Below are 14565 nucleotides of genomic sequence, written 5' to 3'. Positions count from 1 at the left end.
GTTCCACTAGAAAAAAAGGCATGGTCCAGAAGTTTGTTTTAACACCTGCATTTGCAAGTCAACGTTAATTATGTGATAAATCCGGAGCATTTATTGTGACATGTTTAGGGTAAAATAGCTTAAGACTTAAAGTCTAGATATGCCAAATATTTTTGGCCTCATTCATTCATATTTTTGGCCCTTCCAAAGATGCTTTGGAGAGATGACCCATGTTGTCTTTTACAATATAAATTTACCTTTCAATATAACTCATACAGCAGACAAAATTAGGACTTCATTTCAAAGAAAAGAATCTAGGCACAAGGAGGTGATTAAAAACAGAGGGAGGCATAAAGAAGTAACGAGGGAATTGTAAGAAAATATACATAAACATAAAAAAAGGAAACCTACTCTGCAGAGAGGGATTAAAAGGACTGGGTAATGCAGCCTTATGCTAGATGAACTTCCATGAGGTTAACTTTCAGGAGTATCCTATGGGGGGAACTTGAGCACCATGATGACAACTACTTAATAGCATATACTGAGACAATTTCTGATAATTCTAATAACAACTACTAATTACTATTACTATCATTATTTTTAATAGCATTTGTTGTGTTTTTATTCTATGTCATGAAATATAGAAAGCAGTTTATATAATAACATCTTGCTTAATTTTCACAAGAACTCAAAGTGGCAGGTAGTAAGTTACCGTAAAGTTCAAACACAAGTTAAGTTTGACCCCAAGACTCAGACTTTAAATTAGGAAAATCTTGTTATAGCATCTGAACAGAGGAAGGAATTCTGGAAAGTAGGGAGAGATGGTCTTACCTGCTTAATTTTTGCTGGCTGTAGCTCACTTTGAACAATGGAACTGAACACATGCTCTTTACCTTCACAGGCATGGATCAGCTCGGGAAGGCACTCAATGGGACCTTGGTAATCAGCATTTGGGCCCTTAACTGGCTTCCATTTCCTAAGAAATAACATTAACATCAACATAAATCTTCAACATGTCAATGAGATTTTCTGACAGTGATGATTTATATAATTAGAACCCATAGCTGATGGTATATCAAAAAGTATTTGTTATAAAGTTATAAAAACTTTTATTAAATAAAAATATAAAAATGTAGTTACTGTTTCTTGACATGTGCTCCATCTACATCTATCCATGTGTGAAGGCGGTGCAGCCATCTCAGTAACCCTTCCTTGGAGAATTCTGTGCTTTTTGATTTACACCACCTCAAAATGGCAGTTTTCACATCCTTGAGGGATTCAAATAATTTTCCTTTTTAAATATTTTTTTAAGTTTTAGGAACAAAAAGAAGTCTGAAGGGACAAGTCCTTGGCTGTAGGGTGGATGGAGCAAGGTTTCTCAGTGAAATTCGTATAGGACAGCCCAAACTACCAGAGAAGAATGAGCAGGTGCATTGTCGTGATGGGAAAAAAATTCCTCGGTACAGCTTTCCTGATCTTTTTTGCAACAAAAGATTTCAGTTTTCTTAAAACTTCTTACTAAGCCTCCACGATCATCCTGTGTCCTTGAGAGTACCTATCACAATTATCTTTTGGGGGTTCCCCAAAACAAGTGTCAAAACCTGAACTGATCACTCTTGCATTAAATTTAACTGGCCCAGAAGATCCTCTCAGAAGCCATTGTTTGGAGTGGTCCCTTTTTTTAAAGGCATTCTACCGAGACTAAGACAAGTGAACTTACTGAGAGAACTTGCCTGTAGCCACACACTGATCACAGAGACATGTTTAAACATGTTTTTGTTTGGAATAGACCCGTGCATGTATGAACTGGAACTCTAGTAGCAACAGTTTTTTACTTACCTTCATATTGCTAGCTTTCTTTAAAAAAAATCAAGATTACTATGTAACTTTTGGAGTTCTGGTGTGGCGCTGCGGGTTAATGTGCTGGACTGCAAAGTCAGTTTGAACTGCAAGGTCAGTGGCTCAAGCTCACCAGCCCACTGAAACCCTATACACAGGGTCGCTATGGGTCAGAACTGACTTGACAGCACTTAACAACAATGTAACTTTAAAAAGACCATTGCTGTATGTTTAGAAATTCTGCCAGCATTCCCTAAGGTATCAACCCAAGGTAGTATTGCTATTGCTATACAGAATGTGTAACTCATATGTGAGCTCAGTAAATGCTTGCGGTTCATAGACAGTGGACCACTATCTACAGAAAGGCATGAAAGGGCACGTAATCTTCCACATGGATAAAGTACTTATCTGGAGCCATGACACAATTTTTAATAGATATAAGTGAAGGATCCATTATAATTACTTGAATAAAGTTTTAATTATAAATTGTTGGGAACATAAAATTCAAAGTATATTTTGGGAATCTTTGAGATTTACTAACTGTTAGAGATAAGGAATGTAGGCCATCGAAACCTTACTCCCTATGACTTGCTTATGCAGTAAAAAGAAAAATAAACTGAAATGATACTAATATAACATGATTAGGGGTGACAACAGGGGTCCTGGTATGGTGCTGTAGGATAAACACTGGACTGCTAACCACAAGGTCAGCAGTTCAAACCCACCAGCTAATCTTTAGAAGCCCCATACAGGGTCACTAGATGAGTCGGAACTGACTCAACGGCATTTAACAACAACAAAGGTGACAGCAAAGGACTGGGAGAAGCCTTACAGCACCCAAGCAGCTTTCTTAACAGACCTGTGTACTGTGTGGGTTACTGCTGATACCTAACTCCCATCACTTTTAGTTTATACTTACGTTGGAAGAGCTTTTGAAACTGAGCTGCAGAAACACATGTGCTATCTGTCTTGTCCTTCATGTCATCTGCTGCTGGTGTGACTCACTCTCTGAATGTGCCTTTTAGCTTTCAGGAGCATCCTATGGTGGAGACTTGAGCACCATGATGACAACCACCTTGGAACCCAGTACACTTGAATCAAATCAAGGGGCTGTCCTGAGGACATCTCACGTGCGCCTGAAGTTCTTGTTGGCACCTGTACCTAGCTGCCTGAAATGATTGCCACTCCTCGTACAGCTGACAAGAGGTAGAGGATGCTTGATGACAAGATGCAGCTAGAGTGTTTTGCTTGTCTACATGACTGTGAACCAACATTTTGGCTGCAAAACATGTCTCAATTGGTGTGAGACACTGGTGTGAAAGAAACATTTTCATTTAAACACTGCCAACCTTGCTTGTATTCTGCACTGTTCTTTTCATTGCCAAATTATTTGTAGTCATGTCTTTGGGACCTAAGGGTTACATGATTTGATGCTAATATAAACTCTTCTTTTAAGCACAGGTTATCTTGTGAGCTATTAGTGTATTTACTCAGGTTTGCACATTTTGCACAGGCACAATTTACTTTGGACAATGGATTTCAGAACCCTAAATCTATTTTGCAATAACAGAAGCAAGAAACTTGCTTTGTTTTAGACCACAAATATTTTAATAACATCTCCCTAAAGGAAAGCCAATAGTATAAAAGAAAGAACACAGTTAAAATAGAAATGTATACAATGTGGCTGATGGGAAAGAAGTTAAAGAGGAAGTTAAAATGAGCTGTGGTTCAGCTTGGAATAGATGATCAAATTCCAAGTAAGAACACAACGTCAATAGACCATTTGCACTCTCCTTGAAACAGGCATTTTCATGGCAAAGAATCAACATTCTAGGGCACAACGTGAAATTCAAGTGACCACCACCCACATTAAAGAAAAAATTTTTTTTGAAATAACAAACTAATTAAAGTAAAAATTAAAACACTCACCTGAAAAGGTGAAGATGCTGTTGCTCTATGTGTGGTAGGGTAAGGAGAGAAGAACCTTTTAACCACCGACCCTGGACAACCATCTGAACTAGATGGGTGATATTCAGGGCAGTCACCAGCCAGCCTTGGTTTGCAGCCACATCCAGCATTGCCTGAATAGGAAGAAAACACATGCCCACTCCATTAGGAATCAGATGCTAGCTTTAACAAAAACAAACACTAAGACCAACCATTGTGTGTATAAATTACTATCAGTCAAAATAGAAACCAGAAAATAAACTACACTTGGAGTCGGATGAAACAAACTGAACCTCTCTTAGCATTCAACAAATGTTATTTCCTCGAACGGACCAGACACGAAGCTTTTTCTTTTTTTAAGGCAGCACAGATAAGCCAGACAACACTGGTATCCAAAAAATAAAAAAGAAAATTCTGTTCTTTGAGAGCAAATACTTCTATAGTTCACTTTATCAAGTGTATAAGCATTTAAAGAGTAAGGTTTACATAATCTTTTTCATATTTAAATTCATTACTTGTAAGAAGGTAAAAAACTGTCCTTGTCAAAAATCTGTTTTCCCCAAAGAGCAGACTAATGACAGAGTCCTGGTATTCAACGAAAACAACACACCATACAACTAGCAAAGGAGGCAACTGAATGTGTTATGTGTGGAATGATGGGAAGCCATTCATATTAGTCTATACATTTAATCAAATGTTTTATGGATAAACAAAAGGCCACATTTGTCTAAGGCAAAACTAAACAATGAAATCTTATTTAAACAAAGAACAAGTTTACACAGGCAAAGGTATTTCAATTAAATTAGACAGACTCTGGAAGAATGCTGACTTAAAGACACCTAAGTTATGAATCGGGCTGCTAACCTCAGGGTCAGCAGCTTGAAACTACCAGCTGCTCCGCGGGAGAAAGATGAGGCTTTCTGCTCCTGTAAATATTTATAGTCTCAGAAACCCTGTACAGGGTCGCTAGAGTCGGATTCGACAACACGGCACATAACAACAACAATAACAACAAGTTTATACAACAATAGACAGCTACCTTATATAGTTTTAGGAATGGACTCTCATTTCAGGAAATGAAAAGATGATGGCATCAGGTTAGATGTACCTAGTAAATGCTTAAAAAGATACTTCAATAGTAAAGAGCTCACTGACATTAAAATATTTCTAATGTGCTAAAATTTATTAGTGGAAATTCATAACTAATCTTTAAAGTATACGTTGTTGTTGTTGTTGAGTGCCACTGAGTCAATTTCGACCCATAGTGACCCTGTATAGGGCTTCCAAGGAGCAGCTGGTGAGATTGAACCTCCGACCTTACAGTTCAAATGGCTTTGCAGTCTGGCGCATTAACCCACAGCGCCACACCAGGACTCCAGTTTTGTAAAATTAATTGGCCACTTAACACTATTTGGACAGATACACTTTCCTTCTTATCTGCATTAAACTATCATCTGTGTTCTGTAACTTAAAAACAGTAAAATAGTTTTAAAAATCTTCAACATCTACCTCAAACGATTTGTAGTCTCTTTTATATATATTGCAGGAAAGTGAATCATTATTAATATGATAAAATGGTTGTTAAATTGATCTTTAGAACCCACAGGGATGATAAAACAGTTAAACTGATCTTTAGCACCCACAGGGCTGCTACTTAATTTACTATTGCCATTGAGTTGAATCTGACTCACAGCAACCCTTTATAGGGTTTCTGAGGCGGTAAATCTTTACAGGAGCAGAAAACCTCACCTTTCTCCTGTGGAGCAGCTAGTGGGTTTCAACTACATTTCAGTTCATAGTGAAAATCATTTCACTTCATAGTGACCGTATATGTACAGCAGAACAAAACACTGCCCAGTCCTGTACCATCCTCACAATTGCTATATTTGAGATCACAGTGTCAATCAATCTTTTTGAGGATTTTCTTCAATTTTTGCTGACCCTTTATTTGTGGAGAATCCTGGTGTGGCACTGTGGGTTAACGTGCCAGCCTGTAAAGCAGTCTATGAATATGTGTATATGGATCTGTATACATATAAACAATATGCATGTTAATATATTTAGGGAAAATCCACTTTTATTTTTCCTATTTTCCCCTGAACTGCTGCCTATTTTTTGAAGCAAATGAGAACAGACAAGCATGTCATGATGGACACTACTCACAGACTCAAAACAAAAGGATTAGTGGACAAGTCACAACTCTTGAAACCTACTAAGAAAGCGAAAAAGAAAAGATAGATGAATCATTTACCTAATGCAATTACCATGAAGATGTTAAAGCTTGTTATACAGAGTAAGTACGGCGGTCGATCTTGTGATTTTACACTGAGACTTTATTGGAAACAAATTCTAGACCAAAAACTCAAATACTGTAAGAGTTAGAAGGATGAACCATATGTTTTAACTTTGAAGTTTTCATGATGAAGTTGAAAGATTTAATAAAATTTATGAGAGTTCTCCTAAAGTGTTTTACATTTTCACATCTGGACCATACAAAATTTTCAATGTAGGCTCCAGATGTGGAAATTTAAAAAGATCATGCAAAGTAACTGCTTACATGAATAAATGAAAAGCCATTATCATGAATTGGAAACTATTATTTATCTTGTTTTTCAATACCAAGAAAAGGCGAGTGGGGAGATCAAGAGTCTGGGATGGTAAAAGTTTTGTTAACTGCCCAAACGAGTTGGATCAAACGTTACTACATGACTCTCTGTTCAATCACTCCCTAGGCAGTCCCATTTACTTTTTACCACTGCCACTGCCTTAGTAGGGAGCTCTGGCAGCGTAGTGGTTATGAATTGGGCTGCGAACCCCAATGTCAGCAGTTCGAAACTACCAGCTGTTCCATGGGAGAAAGATGAGGCTTTCTACTCCGGTGAGGATTGGAAACACTGTGCAGGGTCGCTATGAGTCAGAACGACTCCACGGCCCATAACAACAACAACAGCTGCCTTATTACAGATCCTTATTGCTTTTCACTTGAAATTCTGTAATTGTCTAGTCTCATCTAACTTTTATATTATCAAAGTAATTTAAAAATGTAAACCTGATCATACCATTCTTCTGCTTAAATTTCTTCAATGGCTTCACACTTTCAGCTTTTAACTTTTAGAAGATAAAAGTGAAAACTTGCCTGGATGATAGTCAAGATCCTATGTTCTAGCTTGTTCTTGCTTATCTGTCTGGTCATCTTCCCCTGTGTACTTAAGTGTGTTGTTGTTGCTGTTAAGTGTCATCAAATCATTTCACTTCATAGTGACTGTATATGTACAGCAGAACAAAACACTGCCCAGTCCTGTACCACCCTCACAATTGCTTCATTTGAGGTCACAGTGTCAGTCAATCTTTTTGAGGATTTTCTTCATTTTTTGCTGACCCTTTATTTGTGGAGAATCCTGGTGTGGCGCTGTGGGTTAACGTGCCAGCCTGTAAAGCAGTCTGAACTGCAAGGTTGGCGGTTCAAGCTCACCAGCTGCTCCTCGGACACCCTATACTGGGTCGCTATGGGTTGGAATCGACTTGACAGCACTTCACAACAATAACAGCATACTTGTGGAGCTGTCGGTTAATGCGTTGGACTGCAAAGTTGGTTTGAATCACAAGGTTGTCAGTTCAAACTCACTAGCAGCTCTTTGGAAACCCTATACAGGGTCACTACAGATCAGAAGCGACTCAGTGGCACTTAACAAACAACAACAACAACACACTTTACCAAGAATATGCATATGTCCAGGTATATGTCCATCTCCAAGGAATGGACCATCCTGATATCCAAAGTATGTGAGACAAAGTCTCGCCATCCTCACTTCTAACGAATATTCCAGCTGTACTAATTCCAACACAGGTTGTTCTTCTGGTAGTCTGTGGTGCATTTGATATTCTTCACCAATACCATATTAATTATCTTCTAGTCATCCTTATTCACTGTACAGCTTTCATGAGCATATGAAGTGACTGAAAAATATCGTGGATTGGGTCAGGTGCACCTTAGTTTTCAAAGTTGTATTCTGCTCTATACTTTAAGAGGTCTTTTGCATCAGATTTGCCCAATGCAATATGCCATTTGACTGCTTGACTCAAGTTTGAATGAATGCTGACAACTTCAATCTTTTCTCCATGTATCATGTTATTCACTGGTCCAATTCTGAGGGTTTTCATTTTCTTTACATTGAGTTATAATTCATACTGAAGGCTGTAGTCTTTGGTCTTCATCAGTAAGCGCTTCAAGTCCTATTCGCTTCCAGCAAGCACAATGGAGTATTCTGGAACAGCCATTCCTTGTAATGTTATTCTTAGTTTATTATGACTGACAACAGTTGAAATCTTTTGCATACTATTACTTACTATTAGCAAATTTGAGAAAAGTACCTAACCTCACTAGGCCTTAGTTTCTTATTTATAGAAAGTGTATCATAAATTTGTTGTTTGCTGTAATGTTGGTCCCGACCCATAGGGACCCTGTATAGGGATTCCGAGAGTGGGTGGTGGGTTTGAACTATCAAGTGGATTGTGGGAGAAAGATGAGGCTTTCTGCTCCCGTAAAGATTTACAGCCTCAGAAACCCTGCATAGGGCCACTGTGAGTCAGAACCAGCTCCACAGCACACCACCACCACTATCACCAGATGGAATATTTTCAATACCATGGATTGCCAGAATAACAAACAAATATGTCTTGGAAATACAGCCAGAATGTTCCTTAGAAGTGAGGATGGTGAGACTCAGACTCTCATACTTTGGACATGTTCTCAGGAGAAACCAACCCTAGGAGAATGACATGTTTGTAAAGTGGAGGGTCAGCAAAAAAGTGGAAGACTCGCAGTGAGATGGACTGACGCAGCAGCAGCAACAAACACACCAACTGTGAAGCTGGTGCAGCACCGGGCAGTGGTTTGTTCTGTAGTGTACAGAGCAACTGTGACTCAGAACGAACTCAATGGCACCTAACAACAACAATGCCTGAGATAGCAACATTTATGCATTCATTGCATTTTTGAAGACTGCCAATTCTCCTAAATTCATACTTTGTATGTTCCAGATTATGATTAATGGATGCTTGCAGCTGTTTCTTCTTGTTATGAGTCATGTCATATCAGAAATTAAAGGCTTCAACACTTTTACTCTATCCAGGTCATTCAGGTTGACTACTTTGTAGAGGCAGCTCTTCTGAAGTTCTACCTTGAGTGTTTTCTAACCTGAAGGGCTCAACTTCCTGCCTGTATCAGACAAGGTTCTGCTGCTATCCATAACATTTTCATTATGGATACATTACTGCTAACATGTCCAATTTTTTCAAAAGTAGATCTGTCCTAGTCTGGAAGCTCCACTAAAAGTTGTCTATCCTGGGTGACCATGCTGAAATTTGAAATACCAGTGGCATAGCTTCCAGTGTCACAGGAACACATAAGTCACCATAGTAAGACCTCATATTAGTGGGTTTCAAACATCTTTGCAAATTGGAGGTGATATCTTACAGAGAGAAGGATATCTTGAGTATTATTGCTATTATTGTTGTTGTTAAGTGCCTTCGAGTCGGTTCCAACCCATAGCGACCCTGTACAGGGTTTCCGAGGGTGTAAATCTTTACGGGAGTAGAAAGCCGCATCTTTCTCCCGCGGAGCAGCTGGTAGTTTCGAACCGCTGACCTTAAGGTTCGCAGCCCGATTCGTAACCACTACGCTACCAGAACAGTGCCATTGATTCTGACCTTGTATATGGCTTGAAAGGAGCAGCTGGTGGGTTTGAACTACTGACCTTGTGGTTCAATGTTCACTGATCCTACAGTGCCACACCAGAAGTCCTGGTGCTAAGTAGTAGGGAGAACTAACGATATGAATAAAACTGGAGAAGTTGTACATTTCAATAGCGTGACTCTGTAGTACAAACAGTTAACAATTTTGATTGGTTCCAGCAATTATTAGCAATATGGATATTAAAGCTGAGAATTCTTGATGTTGATGGCTACCTAGTGAGGTGTTGAAATGATACTAATGCAGAGGCCAATTCTGTTTAGGGTGACAAGTGAAGTCATAAACAGGCTAAACTGAGGGACCAGGAAGGGGATAAGAGACTGAAGGTCATAATGAATAAAAGCAATGTTGAGTTAAGCTGACTTACAACTCTTGTCTGTGGAAGTTAGCCAAGAATGTCAGAGGGTGACATGATGGAGGGCATGGCTAAAGTGGGTTGGGTATGATAATCATTAGAGTACAGCAGTTTGAAATGCATGTGATTATGTTATAAAACCATATGCTGAAGCCACTATGATCTCTGCAAGAGCTAAGATGGAGCTAAGCACTATGAATCTGGTGTTTGAGGAAACTAGGAAAAGGATCTAGAGTTTAGAAGATAGTAGGTAAAGAAATCTATGGACACCAAAAATAATTTATTTCCTTAAACATGGCTGCAGGATTTTCAGAGCTTGTGAAAATGGTCAAGCAGAAAGAGTACCTGTTATGTGACAGAGAAAATGAGAACGCTGGGATAGCCAGATATCACGTAGGGTCCAGCAATAGTGTGGGGATTCCTTAAAAGATGGAGAACCATGAGGGAAATTTCTTTCATGTCAATGCAATTTCTGAAAAACTCAAATTTTAACTTACATTTAATATTATACATATAAGCATATTATGTATTTATATATATATATATATAGTTAATTGCTGTCCATTTGGTTCTGATTCATAGGGCTTCTGAAGAGCAGCTGGTGAGCTTGAACTGCTTACCTTGTGGTTTAAAATGACTTTGCAGTTCAGCCCATTAACCCACAGCAAGACACCAGGACTCTATCTCTATATATATGGTACTGTAGGATAAGCACTGGACCACAAAGTTGGTCTGAACCACAATGTTGGCAGTTCAAATTCACAAGGGGTTCCGGGGAAACCCTATACAGAATAGCTATGAGTTGGAACCAATTCAGCGGCACGTAACAACAACACATGAGGATGAGTCAAAAATGATCACACTTGGTATGTATAATTTATTTTAATCAACTTTTAGAAAACATAAATGTATCGTTTTTTGATAAAATCTCCTTGCTTTTCAATACATTTTGTCCATGTGTCAACAAATTTTTGTATTCCCTTATTAAAAAACTTTTAGGCTGAACTGCAAGCCACAAATACACCACTGTCTTCACTTCATCAGAGGTGAATCTTTGGCCTCAAAGGTCTGTTTCTGGGGGACCAAACAGGTGAATGTCTGATGGAGCAAGATCAGGACTATAGGGAGGATGCTTTGACACCTGAAAATGAAGTTCTGCAGAATGTCAACAGTGTGGGCAGAAGTGTGTGGGCATGCATTCTCATGCAAGATCACAACACCCTAGGACAGTAGTCCTCCACCTCTAAGTCAAAATTTAGGCCTCAGTTCCTCAATGAGCATCTCACTATAACAAGTACTACTTATTGTCGATCCTTTTTCTTGATAGTGTTCCAATTCTGGCCCTTGAGAATCTCAGAAAACTGTATGCATCAATTTTCCAGCTGATGGTTGGCTTCTGAATTTTTTCTTGGTCGGTGACTGAGAATGTTTCCATTCCATACTCTGCGGTTTTCTCTCAGGCTTGTAGTGATAAATCCATGTCTTGTCACTAGTGACTTTAAAAAAAAAAATGTGATACTAGCTTTATTGTAATGGTCTGCAATTCAACCTACAGTGTTCCATTTATTCTTAAATAGTTGCTTGAAATGACCTTTTCAAAATCAAATACTAAATTTGCATTGACTAACACTATGATTTTTTTTTAAGTTTTTATTGTGAAATATGTGTTAGTTTACATGGGTGAACATTATCTTTACATTCATCCTATCACACTTTGTTTCATTGCAATGATCACAACCCATTGCATGCATCATCAAACACCCAAAGGGTACACACCACACTCCTATGCCCCAGCCAACAACACACAACCCCTCTCCTTCTCTGAGTCCAGAGTCCCCAGCCACTCCTGTCCACATCATTGCCTCTGCCTCCATCCCTAGTGTCACTGCCTTTCTGGACAGTTTCTCACACTTCACTTTTCTCCCTTGATGGTTCCAGGGATTTCGGCTCCCAGACTGCAAAATTAGCCACTCCCAAACTTTTCTTACCAAACATTTACATTTACCTTTCAAACATTCACTGTCCGACCAGATAGCAATGATTCCCTATTGAACCACAGGAGTCCTATCCCCCTCCCCTTTTATCAACCTCATCCAGACAGGTTGGAAACAATTCAATGGAGGCTCTACCTTTCCCTGTATCCTCTGGAGCTAGGTTTGCTATTGAAAGCTTGTAAGCCAGTCACTTCTTGCCTTTGGGTAGCCAATGTCTAAGTTCCCCCTCCCTGTCGACCTTGTGTACCAAGGGGGTGGGAATGATCCTCACTGTAGAGATTTGTCCGCTCCTTTGTCATGCTGCATCCATAAACATAGGTCAAGATCATCCACTTACAGTGGGTTACTCCTTTTTTTTTTTTTTTTCTCCCTCTTCTTTTTTCCTCTAGTCATGTTCTGATCATTCAGCCATTGATGCCAAGTCAAATGGGTATTATCTGCATGTGTGGGTGTTCTTGTGTATCCGCCCCCCCCCTCACTTTATATCAGTTGGATGCATGCTTCACACTCCATTCTTGTCCTCTGGGGCCAAGTCCCTGCCCATGGGCCCAGGAGTCCCCAAGTCTCAATCCAGTCTACTGAATGTGGTCGGACCTAGTTCACAACTTCATTGCTGTTTTTCCTCCTCTTTCCCTTGTCGGTGACCAACGTGGTCAGCAGCAGGACCATATGCCTGCTAGTGTATTCCATTTGAGTTTCAGTCTTGGAAGGGGGTTTGCCTTGAGGGGACATGACCACTTGCCTTGATGGCTCCCTGGGGGATAACTTGCTTGTTCTTGTAGTAGTCAACTGGACTGCTGTTGTTGTTGGTTTTTTTTTTTCTTTCCTAGAAGCCTTTTTTCCAAGAAGTTATCTTCTGTTCTTCAAGCTGCTCCAGGCTGGTCTGCTTGTCCTTTCACATGGGAATGTCCCACCTAAAAAGATTCTGGATGATGATCAGGATTCCACCTATGGTCTTGTGCAATGCAAAGGCTCTGCAGGGAGCCTCCTTCATTGGGCAAATTCTAGCCCCATTTTAGTTATTCCAGTTATAGACTGAAGATGGGCTTACAAGCTTTCTCTGGTGATGTTTCTGGCTATTCCCCTCTCTCTCTTTCAGGTGTCTATTTTACAACAGTAGGCAAAGGAAACCAAGATTCAACAAACAGCCAAGCATCTTTACATCATTTCCCCACTTTTGCCCATTCAAACCAGGCTTCAATCTTTGTATCCACGAGCCCTGTTGTTTCACCTTCGTGCTCGGATTGTTATTTACCTCTAGCCCATTTAGCCCACGTAAACCTGCGTAGCTATTCTCACATCGCCTTCTTTTTCCTTTCCCCTTCCCTTTCTAGTGTATTGCCCCCTTCCACCCAGCACCAAACTATCCTGTGCCTATTCCCTACCCTGTGCTGCACCTTTCCCTCCTCCTCCTCACCCCACCCCCTACACCCTGGTAATCAACAAAAACAAAGATAATAATAATAAAAATAAAATAAAAAACAAAAGATAAATTTCCCCCCCTTTTAGTGTGGGTGCTTTTTCTTAATCTTTTACAATAATGGCTTTATGCCGTATTTCTCCTCTTGTGACTGACTAATTTCACTCAGCATAATGTCCTCAAGATTCATCCATGTTATGTGGTGGCTTGCTGCTTCCTTGTTATTCTTCAGGGTAGTGTAGTATTCCATGTGTGTATGTACCAAAGTTTGTATACCCATTCTTCCATAAATGGGCACATAGTCTTTCTCCATCTTTTTATTATTGTAAATAGTGCTGCTATGAACATTGGTGTGCATACATCTACTCATGTTATGGCTTGTATTTCTTTTTTTTTTTTACGGTTTTTATTGCGGATTGAGTGAAAGCTTACAGGGCAGATCATCAGTTTTACATTCAACAAATCATACACCTTGTTTCATTATAATGATTATAGTCCTCCATGTACCATCAGTTAACAGTATTTCTCTCTATGTACTTTAGCTTTAAACAACAACAACAAAAACAACATTCAGGCATATATAATAATTTACATCTCGAAAGGGCACATTCTGTAAATCTGCCTCCTGGTCACCAGCTCTTAGTCCTTATCTTCCCATAAATCTAGAGTCCTCAGCTGCTCCCCCTCTCCATGACCCCAACTCTGCCTCCATCTGTAGCATCACTATGTCTCTGGATATGGTCCTGCATTCTGTTTGTACACTTTTCCCTTGATGGTCCTAGGGTCCTCTGTTTCTGGACTGTAAGATTAACCATTCCCCTGTTTTTGTTACAAAACTTCTACCTTTACAATTTTGGCTGTCGCAATTAGTCATGGTAACAATTATTCACTATTGAATCATATAAATCTTATCCCATCTCTTTTCACCAGACCCATCTAGACAAGATGAAATCTATTCAGTGGGGACTCTTTCTTTCCCCCCACATTCTTTTTTTTTTCCCCCCACATTCTTAAACTCCCTCTTGAAACCTTGTAAGCCAGTCACTTTGTGCCTTTATTGTCCCCTCATTTTAAGTAGCCAATGTCTAAGTTGCCCGTCCTTATGTACCCTGTATATAGAGGGGATAGCACTGATACTTGATGTGAAGACTCCTTCCCTCTCTGTTGGTATTTAGAGTAACGAATCGGGCTGCGAACCTTAAGGTCAGCGGTTCGAAACTACCAGCTGCTCCGCGGGAGAAAGATGAGGCTTTCTACTCCCGTAAGGATTTACACCCTC

At 39.6% G+C, this 14565-nt stretch overlaps 1 protein-coding gene across 1 annotated transcript in view; it reads right to left on the bottom strand.

Moving 5' to 3' along the window:
• ASCC3 (activating signal cointegrator 1 complex subunit 3) overlaps positions 1–14565 on the bottom strand; it is a 476917-nt gene that overhangs the window by 7224 nt on the left and 455128 nt on the right. The window contains exons 36-37 of the mRNA XM_006865855.1: positions 3748–3899; positions 811–955 (exon numbers count right to left, since the gene is read on the bottom strand). Coding sequence (XP_006865917.1) covers positions 811–955; positions 3748–3899 — 297 coding nt within the window. The remainder of the gene's footprint in view (positions 1–810; positions 956–3747; positions 3900–14565) is intronic.

This window comes from Chrysochloris asiatica, unplaced genomic scaffold, assembly GCF_000296735.1.
Source record: "Chrysochloris asiatica unplaced genomic scaffold, ChrAsi1.0 scaffold00084, whole genome shotgun sequence".
Lineage (NCBI taxonomy): Eukaryota > Metazoa > Chordata > Mammalia > Afrosoricida > Chrysochloridae > Chrysochloris > Chrysochloris asiatica.
Note: the sequence above shows the minus strand (reverse complement) of the source record. Positions and strands in the feature narration are given on the sequence as shown.